General features: G+C 43.5%; 1 protein-coding gene across 2 annotated transcripts in view; it reads right to left on the bottom strand.

The window, feature by feature from the left end:
* The window catches only part of MIER1 (MIER1 transcriptional regulator), a 33,145-nt gene that overhangs the window by 16,546 nt on the left and 747 nt on the right, over positions 1-15,852 (bottom strand). The window contains exons 1-3 of one of the 2 annotated variants that reach the window (XM_065655395.1): positions 15,727-15,809; positions 4,025-4,049; positions 2,815-2,960 (exon numbers count right to left, since the gene is read on the bottom strand). In XM_065655395.1, the coding sequence (XP_065511467.1) occupies positions 2,815-2,960; positions 4,025-4,049; positions 15,727-15,735 (180 nt within the window). In that variant the 5' untranslated portion in view covers positions 15,736-15,809. Of the gene's footprint in view, positions 1-2,814; positions 2,961-4,024; positions 4,050-15,726; positions 15,810-15,852 lie in introns of those variants that run through there. The other variant, XM_065655396.1, reaches the window with a different exon arrangement.

The raw sequence follows: 15,852 nt of genomic DNA, 5'->3' as shown, positions 1-15,852 counted from the left end.
AGGTTAAAAAAGTAACAAGTCTCATAAAAAACATAGGAATTTCTTATGGGGAAGATGTTTAATAACAAGAAATCGATTATAACTCAAGAGTCTGGAGTAGAGGTGAGGGGGAGTGATATGACAGAAAACCGTATCATAAGCAGCACAGGGGTGGTAAATACAAATGACTTTACACTCTTGTAATTGAAGAGCTCATGGACAACCACTGAAATGAACATGGAATAGAGCTGAAAAACCAAATGCATTTCTCACACTAAATGAACCGCACAACACTGCCACGTGCCTCGTGGATGCCAGGTTTAGAAAGGTTAAAAATAAAAATGGACAAATCCACAGGAGGAGGAAAATTAAGACTGGCGGGCACTACGGACAAAGAGACAACATCTTTTTTTATATGTGCCTGAACTGCACCCTGCTAGAGGCTGGAAGAGTATTTGGGAGAAACACTGTGTGCTTCCGTGTGTGGTTTTCTCCTTTCAAGACAAGAGGATGCTGGTGCATAACCCAAAGAAAACCCAAAAGTCCTCCCTGAAAAGAAGGGCCCCAAAAGGAGAAACCAAGTGATTCTATGGAACAACAAATGGAAAAAGGTAGCTGAAAGCTTAAAAATCTTTAAGTAATGCAGGGAGGCACCAGAGATACGTCAAATCCTCCACGTCACACTCCAGCGGATGCTCTGGACACGCAGCTTAGCAAAGAGCTGCAGGACTTTGAGTTTCTGCAGCTTGCTGGGGCCTGGTCATTTATTATTTCCAAGACAAATGTGAATGCAGTTTCCTGCTACCAAAATTATGCTGCCAAGTTTCCTGGGTTTTGGAAAACTGCAGCATCAGTAGATGCTCAGGACGCTCAGAGATCATGAAATCAGAATCATGTTGGTTGGAAAAGACCTTTAAGATCATCGAGTCCAACCGTTCCCCAGCCTTGGCACTGCCCCATGTCCCTGAGAACCTCATGTCCGTCTGTCCAGCCCCTCCAGGGATGGTGACTCCAGCACTGCCCCGGGCAGCCTGTTCCAATGCCCCACAGCCCTTTGGGGAAGAAATTGTTCCCCAGATCCAACCTCAGCCTCCCCTGGTGCAACTCGAGGCCGTTTCCTCTGGTCCTGGCGCTTGTTCCTGGGGAGCAGAGCCCGACCCCCCCGGCTCCAAGCTCCTCTCGGGTGGTTCTCCAGGCACAACCAGCCTGGGCTCTGTCTCTGGCTGCTGAAGAGGGGACACTGCTCAGCCAGGACTTGGGTGCCATCGGGTACAGACGCTCCTACATACAAAAATCGCACCACTACACGTCTGGGTATGATCGAGGACAGTCTGCTGCTCAGCCTCAAGGACTAACGCACTACAGATTCACCAGGTCCAACCGGTGAGGAGAAAAGATCCTTACCCTCAGAGGAAGGTGTCATTTTTATGACAGTCTGGAGTGAAACCATTAAGGTTTGAAAATGCTCCTGCAAAACCGGACTGTCACCTCGTCCCTGAAGGAGCTGAACTAGTAAACCAGGCATATTCACAGGCTGGGGGAAATCTGAAGTAATAGGTGTAAATGTCGAGGGAGAGAAAAAGCCAGGATAGTTTTGAGATTTAGCTTGCCTATCATCCATGACTACGACGTGAATCTGCGTTATCCCATTGCTCACCGTCCCCATCACAAAAGAGCTGACACGCGGAGAAATTATAACTTGCAGCCCCGACAACCAAGGTATGAGGGAATAAACTGATGGCTGAAATACAGTGAGAAATGAAGCGTTGTAATGTGGTGGTAGAATTATACAACCAGATGTTGACTCCTTAAAATATGAGGGGGAAAAAACATATTTTCAACTTAAAAACCACATAACATACATGTGGAGCTCCATTTCTCATTTAATCTAGATGAAGTATATTTAGATTCACAAACTATTTATTTATCTTTATGTTTACCGTTTAATATCAAACCTGAAATTACCAAAAAGAAATTCTCATTTACACTCAAAATGTAGCTTAAATGCACCGAATTAATTTGAAGTTATACTGGCATAATCATTTATACTAAATAGGATTTGCACATCAAATATGCATCTGAGAATCATTAATGATCTGTTCTGGAAGCCTTTTTGGCCAATGAGGCCACAGACACTATCTAAATCACTTTGCATTTATAATGGGCCTAGTTTGTAATTTAATAATATTATTCCTGCCTGAGAAGTAATTTAAGACAATGCATAAGTGAGAGCATAGCCTCAAAATGCCAAACAAATCCTATATGCAATTATTTCAGAAGATACACATTTTAAGATTTATCACCATTAACAATAACTGTGAGTTCTGATCCCAGCTCTGCTGACGACTCTGCTTTGAGCATCTCCGTTCCCTCTACCTTAAAAATGAAGATATCCTAAATGCTTCACTAAAGGATTATACAAATGTTTGTATAAAAATGCAAAATAAATGTAAAATTATGGATTTTTTAATCAAAATCTATATGCATTAATCAAGTGCTTTAGAAAATAACAACACTGGAATAGACAAGTTTAGTCAGAGCATACTTTAACTTACATTGGCTCTAAAATACGAATCCTATACCAGCAAAAAGAAACTAAACAAGTACAGCGTTATACATTATTAAGTACTTATGTACCAGTTTCCTTTTCCCAATTTTGAGAACTGTAAATTTAGCTCAGCCCCTTTCCCCCGTCTGTACTATTTGTCTATTAGTGTTTTACAGGTGGTGTTGTTTGAGGTTTTTTTAAATTCTGAATATAAGGGGAAAAACCTGCACATGTTTTGTGTGAGACTGTGGGCGGTGGTTGTTTTAAGACTACTTAAGGCTACCTACCCTGTTAAGATCCTCTATTTCAGAACTGAAGTTTGTTTCTCCTTCCATCATTTCCTCCTCTTCTAATGTCCGTTCATCATCAAAGTCATGCACCAGCATATCAGCTGATGGATCAAATTCATGGTCATCAGATGTTGCTGAACCTCCTGATGGAAAACATTTTAAAGAATGTTTTTAGTTAGATCATGGCCTCACAGAGTTTGGTGGTTTGGTTTTTGGTGGGGGTTTTTTTGGTGACATTTTAATACTCAAGTTATGCTGAGAAATTAAAATAACTTCAAAATCCCTCAATCAGTTATGTTAGGGAAAGCCAATCTCATAATTCAGAGGACAGGGAAAAAGGGATCATGGAAAAAAAGAGCCAGGAGATATTGTTTAACCAGCCAGTTCTCAAAGTACTGTTAATATCTATCTGGACATCGTTCCCCTATTTAAATGCTTGTGAAATGCTCAGTTTTTGAAGACTTCATTCCTAAATAACCATAACCTGTCTGAATCAAGAGTTCCACTGGGAGCTCATACAATATAAACTCAGGGCAGTTGTTTCCTTGATACTTTGCAAGCCACAACTACAAAGACAGTCTAATGGCTTTTCCAAAATTTAAGCTGAAAGGAAGCTTCATAGTTACGCAGATTTTATTCATGATGCAGAACCCTTAGTTATTTTTCCCTGTGCAGTTGTTTCACCGTTCTTTGTAAAGAAGTCTGGTTATATTTTATGACAATGAAAAATAAATGAAAAGATGAATGGTTTGGCAGATGCAGCATTTTTATGTAATTCGGCAATACCTGATTTCTAATTCTAACCCTGCTAACATTTCTCCGCTTGTCGCCGTGGACAATTCAATTTTCCAAAGCTTGAGGCGTGGACACACACTAAGGGTGCAAGAGGGAGGGGTTGACTGTAAGGCTGAAATATACTTCGTAATTTGAAGTGTTAAAGAAATAAGAGCTCAAGAGACGGGGCAGTCCAGCTACAGTAACTCCTACAAAGCTTTTCCACTAGCAGGGAGCCAGAAACCTTGGAAACAAATAACGCTAAGTACAGTGGTACCAAAGCGAACAAACCCCCCCCCCCAGATATAAATAATTTACACTGTCACCAACATACTCATCAAATTATATCCTTAGATTACTAACTGGAAGAGACCAGCAAAAATAATTTTCCAAAGGCGCCCTCATAAGTTTAGGAAATATTGAAAATATTTACCTGGGCTTGAAGACTCAACAGAAGGCTGAAAAAGAAAACACAGGAGATTATTTTTTCGATGTTGAACCTGTACAAATGCAATTCAATAATTCATCTGATAAAAGCAAGTTACTGCAAATAATATAGTTACAAATAAAGCACCAGAAACATGCTGAAGCAATTTAAGGTAAATAGCATTCATTTTCTCCTTTATATATCACTATTGCTGCACTATTTCAGCAAGAATAATTGGAAGAACTGCCCGCTTTGTGATGCAATAATTGAGTCGATGAAGGTATAAAATAAAGCAAAGCGATTCATAGTATTCAATCCATAGTATTACAATTCTAAACCAGCTTAGAACGGCGTAAATCGGTGCTATTGCCAGATGGAGCAATGCGGCTTTCCCTCCGTCTCTATCTGCTCATTTCCGATTCTTCCTTTACGCCGATACAAAACTGAAGATTAACAGTAGGGACAGGTTAGTTCTGAACAGATCCGGCTCTGACTTAACTCCACGTACTCAAGCCCCTTTTCCACAACCAAGGTACAAACCAGATGACGCTGACAGTGGAAGCCAGTTCAAGAGAAATTATTCTTTCTATTTGAAACCGCACACCATGCAATACGCAGATTCCCCGTTTCTGTTCAAATGAAGGTACCCGCTTTGAAAAGGTAAGCGCGGATTACAATGAGGATTCCTCATACAACAAAAGGAAAAAGCAATTCGATCTTAATCTCTAACACAGCTGTTGAGAAAACAAAACAAAAAAACCCAACGCAAATTATTTTGCAAGCCAGACTTTCTTCAAATTTATAACACAAATTAATATGATCACAGGCTACAAAACTAATACATCTTTTGAATTACAGAAAAAAATAAAAAGAGACTTCCACAACCTTTATGTAACAGAGGCATCCTTTGGCCTGCCATATTTGGTGACCTTACATGTATAACCAGAACAAACACCTTCTTTCATAAAATTCTGCTCTCCCTTGCTTATAATTTCGCCAGTATTTAACCTCCTGGAATGCAATTTGCATGTCAGACATGCAGACCTCATTTGTTTTGAAAATTCAAGCAAATGTTTCAACTATTTTCAGGAACAGCCCTAATGAAGTGGTTTTTCAAAGTGAGGAAGACTTTTTATCACCGCTGACTTGCAAGAAGCAGCTTTTCAGGCAGCATTAGCTGCACAAAACAAAGCAAAGCAAGAGAAATATCTGCAAAATTAAGGATATTGAAACTCACATTAAACAGGTGAGCACTAAAACCATTTTTGCAAAATGTTGCACAATGCCACAGGAAGTTTTGCTAACAACTACAATTTAAAAATTGTTCTTTGCAAATATTATCTTAACAAATTCCAGTGTATGGTGTTATATTGAGCTAAAGCTGAGTATCAAAATCAGCAATGTCTGATCACTATTCGGTATGTTTTATTTGTCTGATAAACTTGCAAAGCTGGGTAATTTGTAATAGGTAATACACAATATTAGTGCGAATTAACGAAGTCTCGGCATACCCATCGCAGCACAGGGGCAAAACCCAACTCACACTGTTTATTCCTGGCAGCCGATGCGAATAAGGCAGACAACACTGCGTGTTCACAGCAAGCGAAGAATAAGTGAAAGACAAGCATTATTAAGAAGTATCTTTGAAATTCTTAAAATAAAGACTAAGCCTTAACGATTCTCTCAGAAAAAATATGAAATAAATGAGCACTGCAAATGCAGAGGATGGCCACCACCTATTTTGCAGTATGGGTATATTTTGCAGTAGGGTAGTATCGGTATATTTTGCAGTATCGGTATATTTTGCATCCAGCTCTCTGCAACATTCCAATAATGACTCATCATGACAACACACGACTGATCTCACCAAAATCCAGTGACTTGAATACCGAGTTGCTCTGAGATGGGAAAAGGAAAGTACAACCAGGGCTGGTAGAGATAAGAAGGGAAGAAGCATCCCCGTGACTTGTGATGAAAGATGATTCCAGCAATGACGGCTCTCCTAGGAACAGAGCTGAGCTGACGTCCTAGAAAGCCCTGAGGATAAATCTATTCCGAGAGACAGAACAGGTTACTTAATAAACCATAAATTCTGCAAAAGCCATCTTAAAACTGTTCTTTCTGCCTAACCATTAAACCACAGCGTTATTGGAAGGCTTTTACACAAGCTAACACTCCTGCTGCCAAAATATAACTTTTTCCAAGACTAAACCTGCGCTTACTCATGGCCAGTTTCTCTCTAACCTAGTACTAACATTACTGTTAAGGCTAAATAACCATCCCCTGCCCCGCTGGTTATTTTTTGGTGTAAGAGGCATTTCAGGATGGGTCTCACTCAGGAAACAGCTGATGCGTTTCTGGATCAGCAGTGCCGGTCTCGGCTTTGCAGGGATAACCCCCAGGGAAGGAATTCTGGGTGGCCCACGCGCGGGGCAGGTGCAGCCCCCCCGCCGATCCACCTGCTTCACACCAGCCCAGGAAGGAAAGGCTCAAAGAAAAAAGAGCTTAGGAACCGGGGATAACAGGAGCGCCAAGGAGCCGTGTCTCCAAAACTGATTGAATCAGGACGGGCAGTGAGAAGAGGCTCGTGGTATAATTGCACTTGTGCCTGGAAAAGTAACTGTGACTCAAAGCATGAGAGCAGTTTTGGAAAAGCAAGAATAGCTGAGACTCTGCTTTCTTTACAGCACCATCAGGTAGAGCAGGGGTTCTGAGCCCTGGGTAAAGGGGAACAGCCAGCTCCCACCGCCGTTTGGAAAAGCACGTTTCCCACGTTGAAATCTTCAACAAGCAGAACAGGGTCTGCTCCAACCCTTGCCATGCAGCATCCTTCAGATTCACATACATCTCGTGTGGCTCTACATACGTGTGCGTGCGCACAGATTTTTATGTGATCTACATATAAATATAGAAATGTTGGAGCCTGTTGGTTCAGTCCCACTTGAAGTTTCTATCACGCTTTACAAGTTTTCAGGATGGAAAAGGTATAATTTGCATCTTCAAGGACAAGGATCCAGAGATGGCCTCATCCCCAGCCCTGGGCAGGTAGTGGGGCAAACATGAAGGAGGACAAGGTGATGGGAGCGGTGAGCATGGACTTACACTAGGGAAATGATGCCTGAGCCTAAGAGCCTTCCTCAGTAAGAAGACCGGTGTGGTGGACGAGGGGAGCACAGGGGATGCTGTTTGTCTTCACTTCAGCAAGGCTTTTCAGGCCATCTTCTGTAACAGCCGCACAAAGCGATCAAGTAATCCTGGACAAACAGGGTTCTCCCCAGGAACAAGCGCCAGGACCAGAGGAAACGGCCTCAAGTTGCGCCAGGGGAGGCTGAGATTGGATCTGGGGAACAATTTCTTCCCCAAAGGGCTGTGGGGCATTGGAACAGGCTGCCCAGGGCAGTGCTGGAGTCACCATCCCTGGAGGGGTTGGACAGACGGACATGAGGTTCTCAGGGACATGGGGCAGTGCCAGGGGTGGGGGAACACTTGGACTCCACGATCTTAAGGGGCTTTTCCAACCAAAATTATTCTATGTGGATGGAAAACCGGCTGAACAGCCCAGCTGAATGGTTGTGACAAGTGGCAAAGACCAACTCCTATGACTTTTACACAACTCCGAAATATACAACCCATCCGGTCTATGGAAGGAAAAAAAAATACAAACCCCAAACCAGAAAAAGCTGCAAAAACCCAATTGCCTCCAGAAACATCAGTCCAGTCCATTTCAGGCTGCCCCCCAGAGAGCACACATCCCTCGAGAGGTTCTAGTTCATTCTTTGCCACAGACTTCACAGGCGGCTTTTATGAGAACAGCCTCTGGGTCTCTATTCCTCTCTTCTAAGCTTCACCTAACACACCTGCCTAGTCTGTCCTAGTCTGTAGATTATCATCTCTGCATTTCACATGTTTCCAGTGGAAGTGATGCACTGCCAGTCATTTTTTGCCTTCTATTCCTAGCTGGACGCAGTGTCATGTTACATGTCATCTCATCTCCGGCTGCTGCCCAAGCGAGCAGCCTGACCTCTCCCCACCGCCCCGCGTGCTTCGGCCGCTTGGGCCAGGCCCAGCACGTGCTGGTTCGGCAAGGCAACCTCGAAGGAAACTAACACTGGTCTTTTATTCTATCAGCGAGCAAAGAACTTCATCTCGGGCCTTTGCAAGCGCCAGACGCGCTGCAAACAGCCCAGAACATGAGTTTGAAGCGGAACACGCGGAGCAGGGTGTGGGAGATGAGGAGTAACCCTCGCTGTGACAACCTGTTAGCATCACACAGAAGCTGAAAGAGCATCCTGTAATTAAAGAGTTGTCTCAAGACAATTGCTGCAACTCTTGATTATTGAAACCTATTTCCTTGCCTCCAAGTGATCATGACTCCAACCAGGGTAGAACAGGTGGCTTTGAGGGCATTTGCTTATGAAAATTTCCTGGCAGTAGTTAAAAATCTACATTGGTATCATCGGATCTTAAGTCCTAAGCTATGGTGTGTCAATATAACAGCAACTCCTGTGAAAAAGGACAATCCTGTTCTTCAGTGGCTTTTCATTTTCTGCTGCAGCAATTCACAGAGCAGTACAAAGCACTTTTTGGCTCAAGGGCACCATTGGGAACAAAAAGCTGCTACCTATAAAAAGATAATGGTACCCAAGGCCCAGCACAGAAAATCTATGGGATACTTACAATATACGGGTTGACACACACAAATTGTTCTATGCATAGCTCTATCACAAAAGATAATAGTGAACGTTTTTTGTGAGTTCAAAAGAATGAAAAATCATTTATAAACTCCTAATTCATGGACAACCAGGGAAAACTGAAGTGACCAAGTGAGCCCTGCTCTATTGAGACACCATTGAGCACATTTGTTAATGCTCCAGATGAGCAATTTAAAGGAAATATCACTTCTGAGATATGGAGAATATGAACCTCATGGTAAAGGGAAAACAAAAAGACATCAAGCAATGAAACATCAGGCTTGGGTGGCACCATAAGAATCTGCCACTGGTTTTATTTTATGAGTATTTTTAGGAGTTTTGGGAAAGATGTGCAGAGTAGGTGTTTGCAGAAGGTTAGTGACACTTGCAGCAACAACAGAGCCCAAAACATCATATCCAATACATTCCCTGGTGTACAGATATGGGAATAAATGGAACTGAAGTTGGTGAGTCTGCTTCAGACACCACTGGACTGCCAAGTGATGAACACAGCAAACACGGAAAAATACCCAGATCCACCGTGCTATTATGACAACAAAAACTCGCTGGACTTTGGGATGCATTAGTATAAGTTGTGATGGGAGTTAAATGGTAAAAGTAAAAATAAATTGCCATCATGACAATTGTATTTAATGCAAACAGGCTTCAGGAGACATGGGTTGTGCGCAGCTTGGTTTGGACCCCTCCAGGCAGTGCCCACTCTGCAGGGACTCGCGGCTCTGGTTCCAGCGTTTCAGAGCTGCTTGGACTGGAATGTGACACTCCAGGATGTGAAAGCTGGGAAAGTAATGCACTGAGTTTGCTCTTTTTACATTTCTCCCACAGCCTACAAACACCTGAGCAGACCTGGCACAACACTACGCAGTTTCACTTCTATCTACAAAACTACAGTCGTAATGGTTAACATCTTTCATGCTATTTAATATTATATAATCAATTAATAACAAAACATCTAAAAATTAGCAGTATCTGCAGCCTCTACAAGACAAATATCCATCCTGTTCAAGTTTACTCAGTTATCTTTAATAGTTCTTCAAATGTTACATAAAATGGCAAAAAACTAAAATTAAATTTGGTCTATATTGATAGCAATAACCCTGACAAATTCATCGAGCAGATGCTCACACCTTTTTCAACGCCACTACAGGAGAATACCCCAGCTAACTTCTGGGTCGCAGTGACTTGCTTTAGCAGCATCTGGGGCACAGAAAACGTTAATATTAACTGCCAAATAAATGTAGCAGCGTTAAGCATTATGTAATGACACAAAGAATGACGCATGAGTGGTGTGTGGAGGGGACGTGTAATTACCTCACAACCATACACGTACTTGGCTTCAACATCACTAACGCTACATTTCACTAAGCAAACTACTGAAAAGCACATTACAGATCTGCACACAATAACACTCACTCTGTTCGTAACAACTCGCGTTTATTCCCAAAATGCAGATATACAGTTATATGAGTAATACAGACCGCGTGAGCCCTGAAGTTTTGAATACACGTGGTTCAGACAATGACCCTGCAGTTGCAATTGAGACCAGGAGCGTGTCAGTTAATAAAAAAATGTTGTAAGACCCGCGCCTGACCTGTTGAAGTTCCAAAGTGACTGTGGCAGCCATTCAATAAACTGCAGTGAGCCAAGCTACACGATGGCCTGGAGAAAACGGCCCGTTACAACGGTGAAGAACATCCTTTACCGAAGGGAACACATGTCCCTTGTCATAAATGGGTATTCCAGCGGAAAGCTTCCAGTTCCAGCCTGTCCCTCTCTCCCTGGGTTATATATCAAAACAACCCAAGTGTCAGAGAACGGTTGGGGGTTTTTTTTGGTGTGTGGTGGTGGTGTTTTGGTTTGGTGTTTTGTATTGTTTTGTTTGGGTTCTTTAGTTGGTTGGTTTGGTTTTTGTTTTTTACATCTTGGGAAGAAAACAGCAACATATTGAAGAAAAATAATAATAATACTGCTGCCCCTCATTTAATGGGTTTACATGTAAACACCGCTACAGCCAAAACTACAGTGACCTCCAAGCCCTTTTGTACATGAAATGGAAGCCTTTATATGCACATTTACTTTTTTTTTTTTCCAGTTTGGTTGCTAAATGGGAAAATTATTGTATTTCCAGAACACAAAGGTCAAGCACAGTGTTTCAACTCGCAGATCTCAAACATGCGCATCTAAGCAAAGGCCCCTTGACTTGGCCATTCCCATCCTAGTCCTGATTCCACTTTAGAGCTTCTAACGCCGACGTTTTCCCCCGTGAGGACGGCCAAGCATCGAACAGCCTCCCCAGTCTCTTTCCTTGCAGGTTTTCAAGACCAGACTGGAGACAGCCCTGAGCAAGCTGGTCAGACCAGAGACCTCCTGACATCCCTCCTACCCCAAACTATCTCATAGTACGGAGTTTTGAGATTCTGCACGTTTGGTTAAAACAACAACAAGAGGCCACAAACAAACACAAAACCTTAAAAAAACCCAACAACTTCCATTTTCAAGGAGTCTTACAAAGCACAGAACACCAGCTCTGGCTTATCCAAAGCACACGCTTCCAACTGGATATTTCTAACTGGTTATTGTTCATTTCCATTACAAAGTAGAGCACCAGCCTCAACTTCTTGTAGTATCCTGAAATTTCTTGCTAAGAAGAATTGAAAGTAGAAATTGAGTGATCATATCCCAGTGTAGGATTTCAGATGAAACCAGACACAGTCACATGCCAAGCACCACAAAGAAAACATTCTTACACTCAATCTGTGACACAAATGGATTAGTAGTGAAGTATTAATACAGACTGGGGCTTCTGGTCAGGAAAAGGCTCAAAAAGAAACAGAATTTTTCAACAATTCCACTGTCCACCCAGAATCCATCCGCTGTACTAGAAAGAACTCTTAAGTCCCAAGCAGTAAGTCCACAAACATTGATATTCCATCAAAAACGAAGTCAGTCCATAAAACTCTTCCATTACAACAGAAAAAACACTCCTCCTTCCCAAGATTACAAATGCAGAATTCTAAATGCCATTGTTTTCCCTTCAATAGCTTGTCATAAAAACTGAGGGAACACAATCACTGACGATAACCAACCACTTTGGAGGTTACACTCTCACCAAGGAAGGGAGAAAACTCAATCCCCAGATCTGCGTTAGGTTCACAGATACATCTGTGACTTATTCTACAAAACCTGCTCCAAAATGAAACAAACAAATAAAAAAGACAATTCGTTAAATCCAAGATCAAATAAGGAAAAAAACCCACTGCTCAACAGAATGGATTGATGCGAGCCGCCAATTTTAATCATGATTTAGATCAGTCAGCAGGAAACCTCGATTTAATCTATTTTGACCTTATTTTGTATCCAGGCGTCGCTCAAAAGCTCCGTCTTCCCCAATTGTTCAAACACCTCAATTTGCAACCACATCAGCGATGGCGTTAACTTTACAACTGCTTCCTACAGGGAGGGTAGTACACATTTATGCATATTGTTTTAAACTAATAGCACAGCTTAATAAAAATACAGAAATTAAGAATGTCAAAAAGGTTATTAGGGATGGTTATTAGATCATATATTTCTGAAACATTATGCCCTGAAGTTGTTTCAAGCTGCATATGAAAACTAGAATTCAGTCACACTCAAAGTTTAAAACTCTTCAACTGAAAGCAGCATGACATTCAGAAAAAAGGAAAATTTTAACAGACATTATCAATTTAAAGATGACTTACTAAAGCACTGCCACACAATATCAATAAACTGATTTTCTGCTCAAAAGCAACTACGTTTCAGAAACCCAAACAACATTGAAGTGCACTCAAAGAAATCAGGCTGTTTAACCATTCTCTGAGCCCAGAATTGCTCCCGCTCCTCTCCCAGACACACACGCTCCAGCTTCCCATCCTCGCCTGACATATTAGGACGCCAATTCTAATTTTTAACCCCCCAGAAACTCACTCTGCAGAAGGAAAAACTTGAGTTATCACTCCAGCGAGTCAGAAAGTTGAGGGGCGAGAATCGGGACCGTGTTTTCCAGCATCTGTGAGCGCTCAGAGCTGCACATGTCAAGGATAGCGGCTGAGAAGTTGTGTCAACCTCGCAGCTTAACAATTCTGGAAGGAGGAACCTCATAACTTGATAATTTTGGCAGGAGGAATCCACCACCCTCCCGCACATGGTCCTGCTGCCCCACGTTCACCATTTCCCCGCTGGTTCTGCCCATTTAGTGTCCTGGAAACTGCCTGTAGGAACCTCAGCGGTGCCTCCTATCGCGGAGCAAAATGAAGCGACAGCAGGAATTCAGCACTTCTGGAAACTACCGCAGGGTTTTAGCCGCCCATCTTTTCAACACCAAAGTCTGACCCCAGCTCTTCAGGTTTTTGGAATCAGAAGATCTGACTCCCACATTTTTATCAAATATTGTAACGGCTGAATAAACAAAAAAACCCCATTCTCTTTCAACTACGAATCCAGCATTTCAGTCAGAAATATTTTCTTCTCAACAGGCATTAAAATACTCATATTTGGAAAAAATATGTATGTATCAGCATTCACTTCACCACAAAACTAAGTAAGCAGCTTAAAGCACGATATGGTAATATTCACAAAGCTTGAGCTCATCTTAAGTTAGAGACGCTTTCTTTCTGATTTATGAGTAGAACAATCTCCTAATGTGTTGGAATATTACTAGGATTCAAAGCAACCACGTGACCAGGCTTCAAATTAAAATGGAATCCTAACACAGGTTATTAATCCCAAATCTAAAACCAGTTTAATATATATTAAAAATTTTTTTTGGTCTGTTCTCTGTTCAAACTGGTAAGCTTCTACAAAAGTGAAACAGCATTTTTTTGTTAATTTAGTTTCACTTTCTGGACTCATTTACTTACTAACCAGGCTCAGGGTTCCTGTCCGAAGCACTTTCCCGACAAATTCAAAAAGCTTCATATTTAAGTTGTTTATTTTTTTGGTGAGGTTTATATCTCTAGCATTAAAGCCTCACTGATTCTCTAGAACGCAACATTTTAGGATGTTTCCTGACCGAAGGATGAGTACCTGCGCATTCCTTCCTAAGAGTCAGCACAAGATTTTTCCACTGGAGGGGATGGGGAAGACGGCTTAAATCTCTGAAAGAAAATATTATTTTTTTTTTAAATTTTGCTTGTTTCCTGATGCAGAACGCAGTGCAGCCGTGCACACAGTTGTCTGCACAATTCGGCGGCTGCGAACGAATGTCGGCCAAGCCGCCAGTGCTGAACTCAGCTCACAGGTGGATCAAAGCTCGCACAGCCCTTTACACTGCTCCTGCCCCTTAACCTGAAATAAAGAGGCCAAAACAGGACAAAGAATTCATCTCAGCCCTTCTTCAAAAAAGCAAAATGCTGAGGGGGGGGCGGGGGGGGAAACACAAAAAAACCAAAACCACAACTCTTCTTTTCTTAGCAAAATATCAAGACCGACACGTAATAAAAGCCTTACACGTTGGAACAATGTCCATAAAGTGAAAAACAAAACCTGCATGACCTCCAAACCCCACCAATGTTTTATTGCTCTCGGCAGCATGAACCCCCTACAACTCTCAGCTGCTCTCCCTGCTGTACCGTCAATATAAGTACGTGACAATACAGAATAGGAAGTAATTCAGCAGACGGCCCCTGGCTCTTTAGCAACATGGCGAACTTCAGCTCCCCTCAGAACAGAGCTGGTGTGAGTATTTCACAATAACACTGCATTTAATTAACAAAACTTACAAGCAATTGGTGAAACTTGAGACAAAGACCCTGAATACTGTGATGCCCCAAAGTCTCTCCAAATGTACAGATGACAAGAGTTTAACAGCCACAGTTTTTCAGCCAAGAAATTACTCAAGGATCAGACCTGTGATTCTGTGCCGCTCAAGATACAGAAAAAAACCCCAACCAAAGAACAGACAGGTAGATTCTTTTAACTTCTAAGATGAGATTAGTACATTTCATACAAATAACAGGAAGAATGCTTCATTACAGATTTCATTTTGGAGGGAAACATAAAATAAATTTAAGTAAAAATTCCCACACATTCAGGAATTTCAAGGGAAGAGAGAAGAAACCTCATCTGTAAAATATTCTAATCCCGATACCTCCAGCCCCCCGAGTCTATCTGGAAGAAACACCTTTGAAATATGCATTTCCAATCCATTTGTCAACACTGTTCAAGCAGCAAATTACCTACAGATTGGAATCTTACGATAACTTGAAGAAAACTTAATGAAGTATCTATCCATCTGTCCTAACTTGCCTCCTAAGCAGCAGAAGAGCTGCTCTTCCAGCTCCTTTTGGGATGGACAAGTCCACACCTCAACAATCGAGCACGGATCCCGCTCTGCCCCCACGGAAAAGGTCAATAAGCCTTTTCCCATTTCCTGCGACTCCCCTGAACAGTCCTTCTCCCTTTTTCAGCAGCTCTCCGTCCAATCCTCCTTTGCCTTAACGTCTACGAAAAGCTATTTACGGAAAATAAATACGTGTTTTACCCTCCAGCAGCGGTGCACCGATCCAAGCCCGGGTGGGACGGAGACCGCCGGTGGGAGCCGGCGAGCGCACCCCGCTGCCCTCCGCGGGGATTACGCTCCCCCATTTCCCACCCCCCAAAGACGAACCCCGTCCCAAGGAGGGCACAGGCCCTGCCCCACCGCCCGCTCGGCAGCGAGGGCTCCGCTCCAGCCCCCCCCGAGCGGTGCAGCCCCGGCTCCCCGGCCGCGTTCGGGGCTCGGACCCCGCCCGCTGCCGCCCTGGGGCGGGAGGCGCCGCTCGCAGCTCCCGGCCCGCCCGCGCCCCACGGCCGAGCCGGGCCCGGCGCCCCGGGGTGCGGCTCCCCGTCCCGGGGCAGTAGGCCCCGGAGGGGCGCGGGGCGGTGCCCCGGGGCCCGGCGCGGCCCCCCCCGGCCCCACAACTAACTTGTGGGACGCTCCGCCCGGCCGCGGCCCCGCGCAACAAGTTCCCGGGCAGGCCCCCGCCCCGCTCTCACCTCCGCCATGTTCGCTGCGCGGCCGGGCCGGCGGGGGGACGCGGGGAGCGCCGGGGAGGGGGGTCACATCGCCGCCGCGGCGGCGGAAGCGGCGCCGGCGGGTCACGGTCTGCGCGGCGGGGGCCG

Source organism: Caloenas nicobarica, chromosome Z (assembly GCF_036013445.1).
Source record: "Caloenas nicobarica isolate bCalNic1 chromosome Z, bCalNic1.hap1, whole genome shotgun sequence".
NCBI lineage: Eukaryota > Metazoa > Chordata > Aves > Columbiformes > Columbidae > Caloenas > Caloenas nicobarica.
The sequence above is the reverse complement of the archived record's forward strand: the minus strand, read 5'-3'. Positions and strand labels throughout refer to the sequence as shown.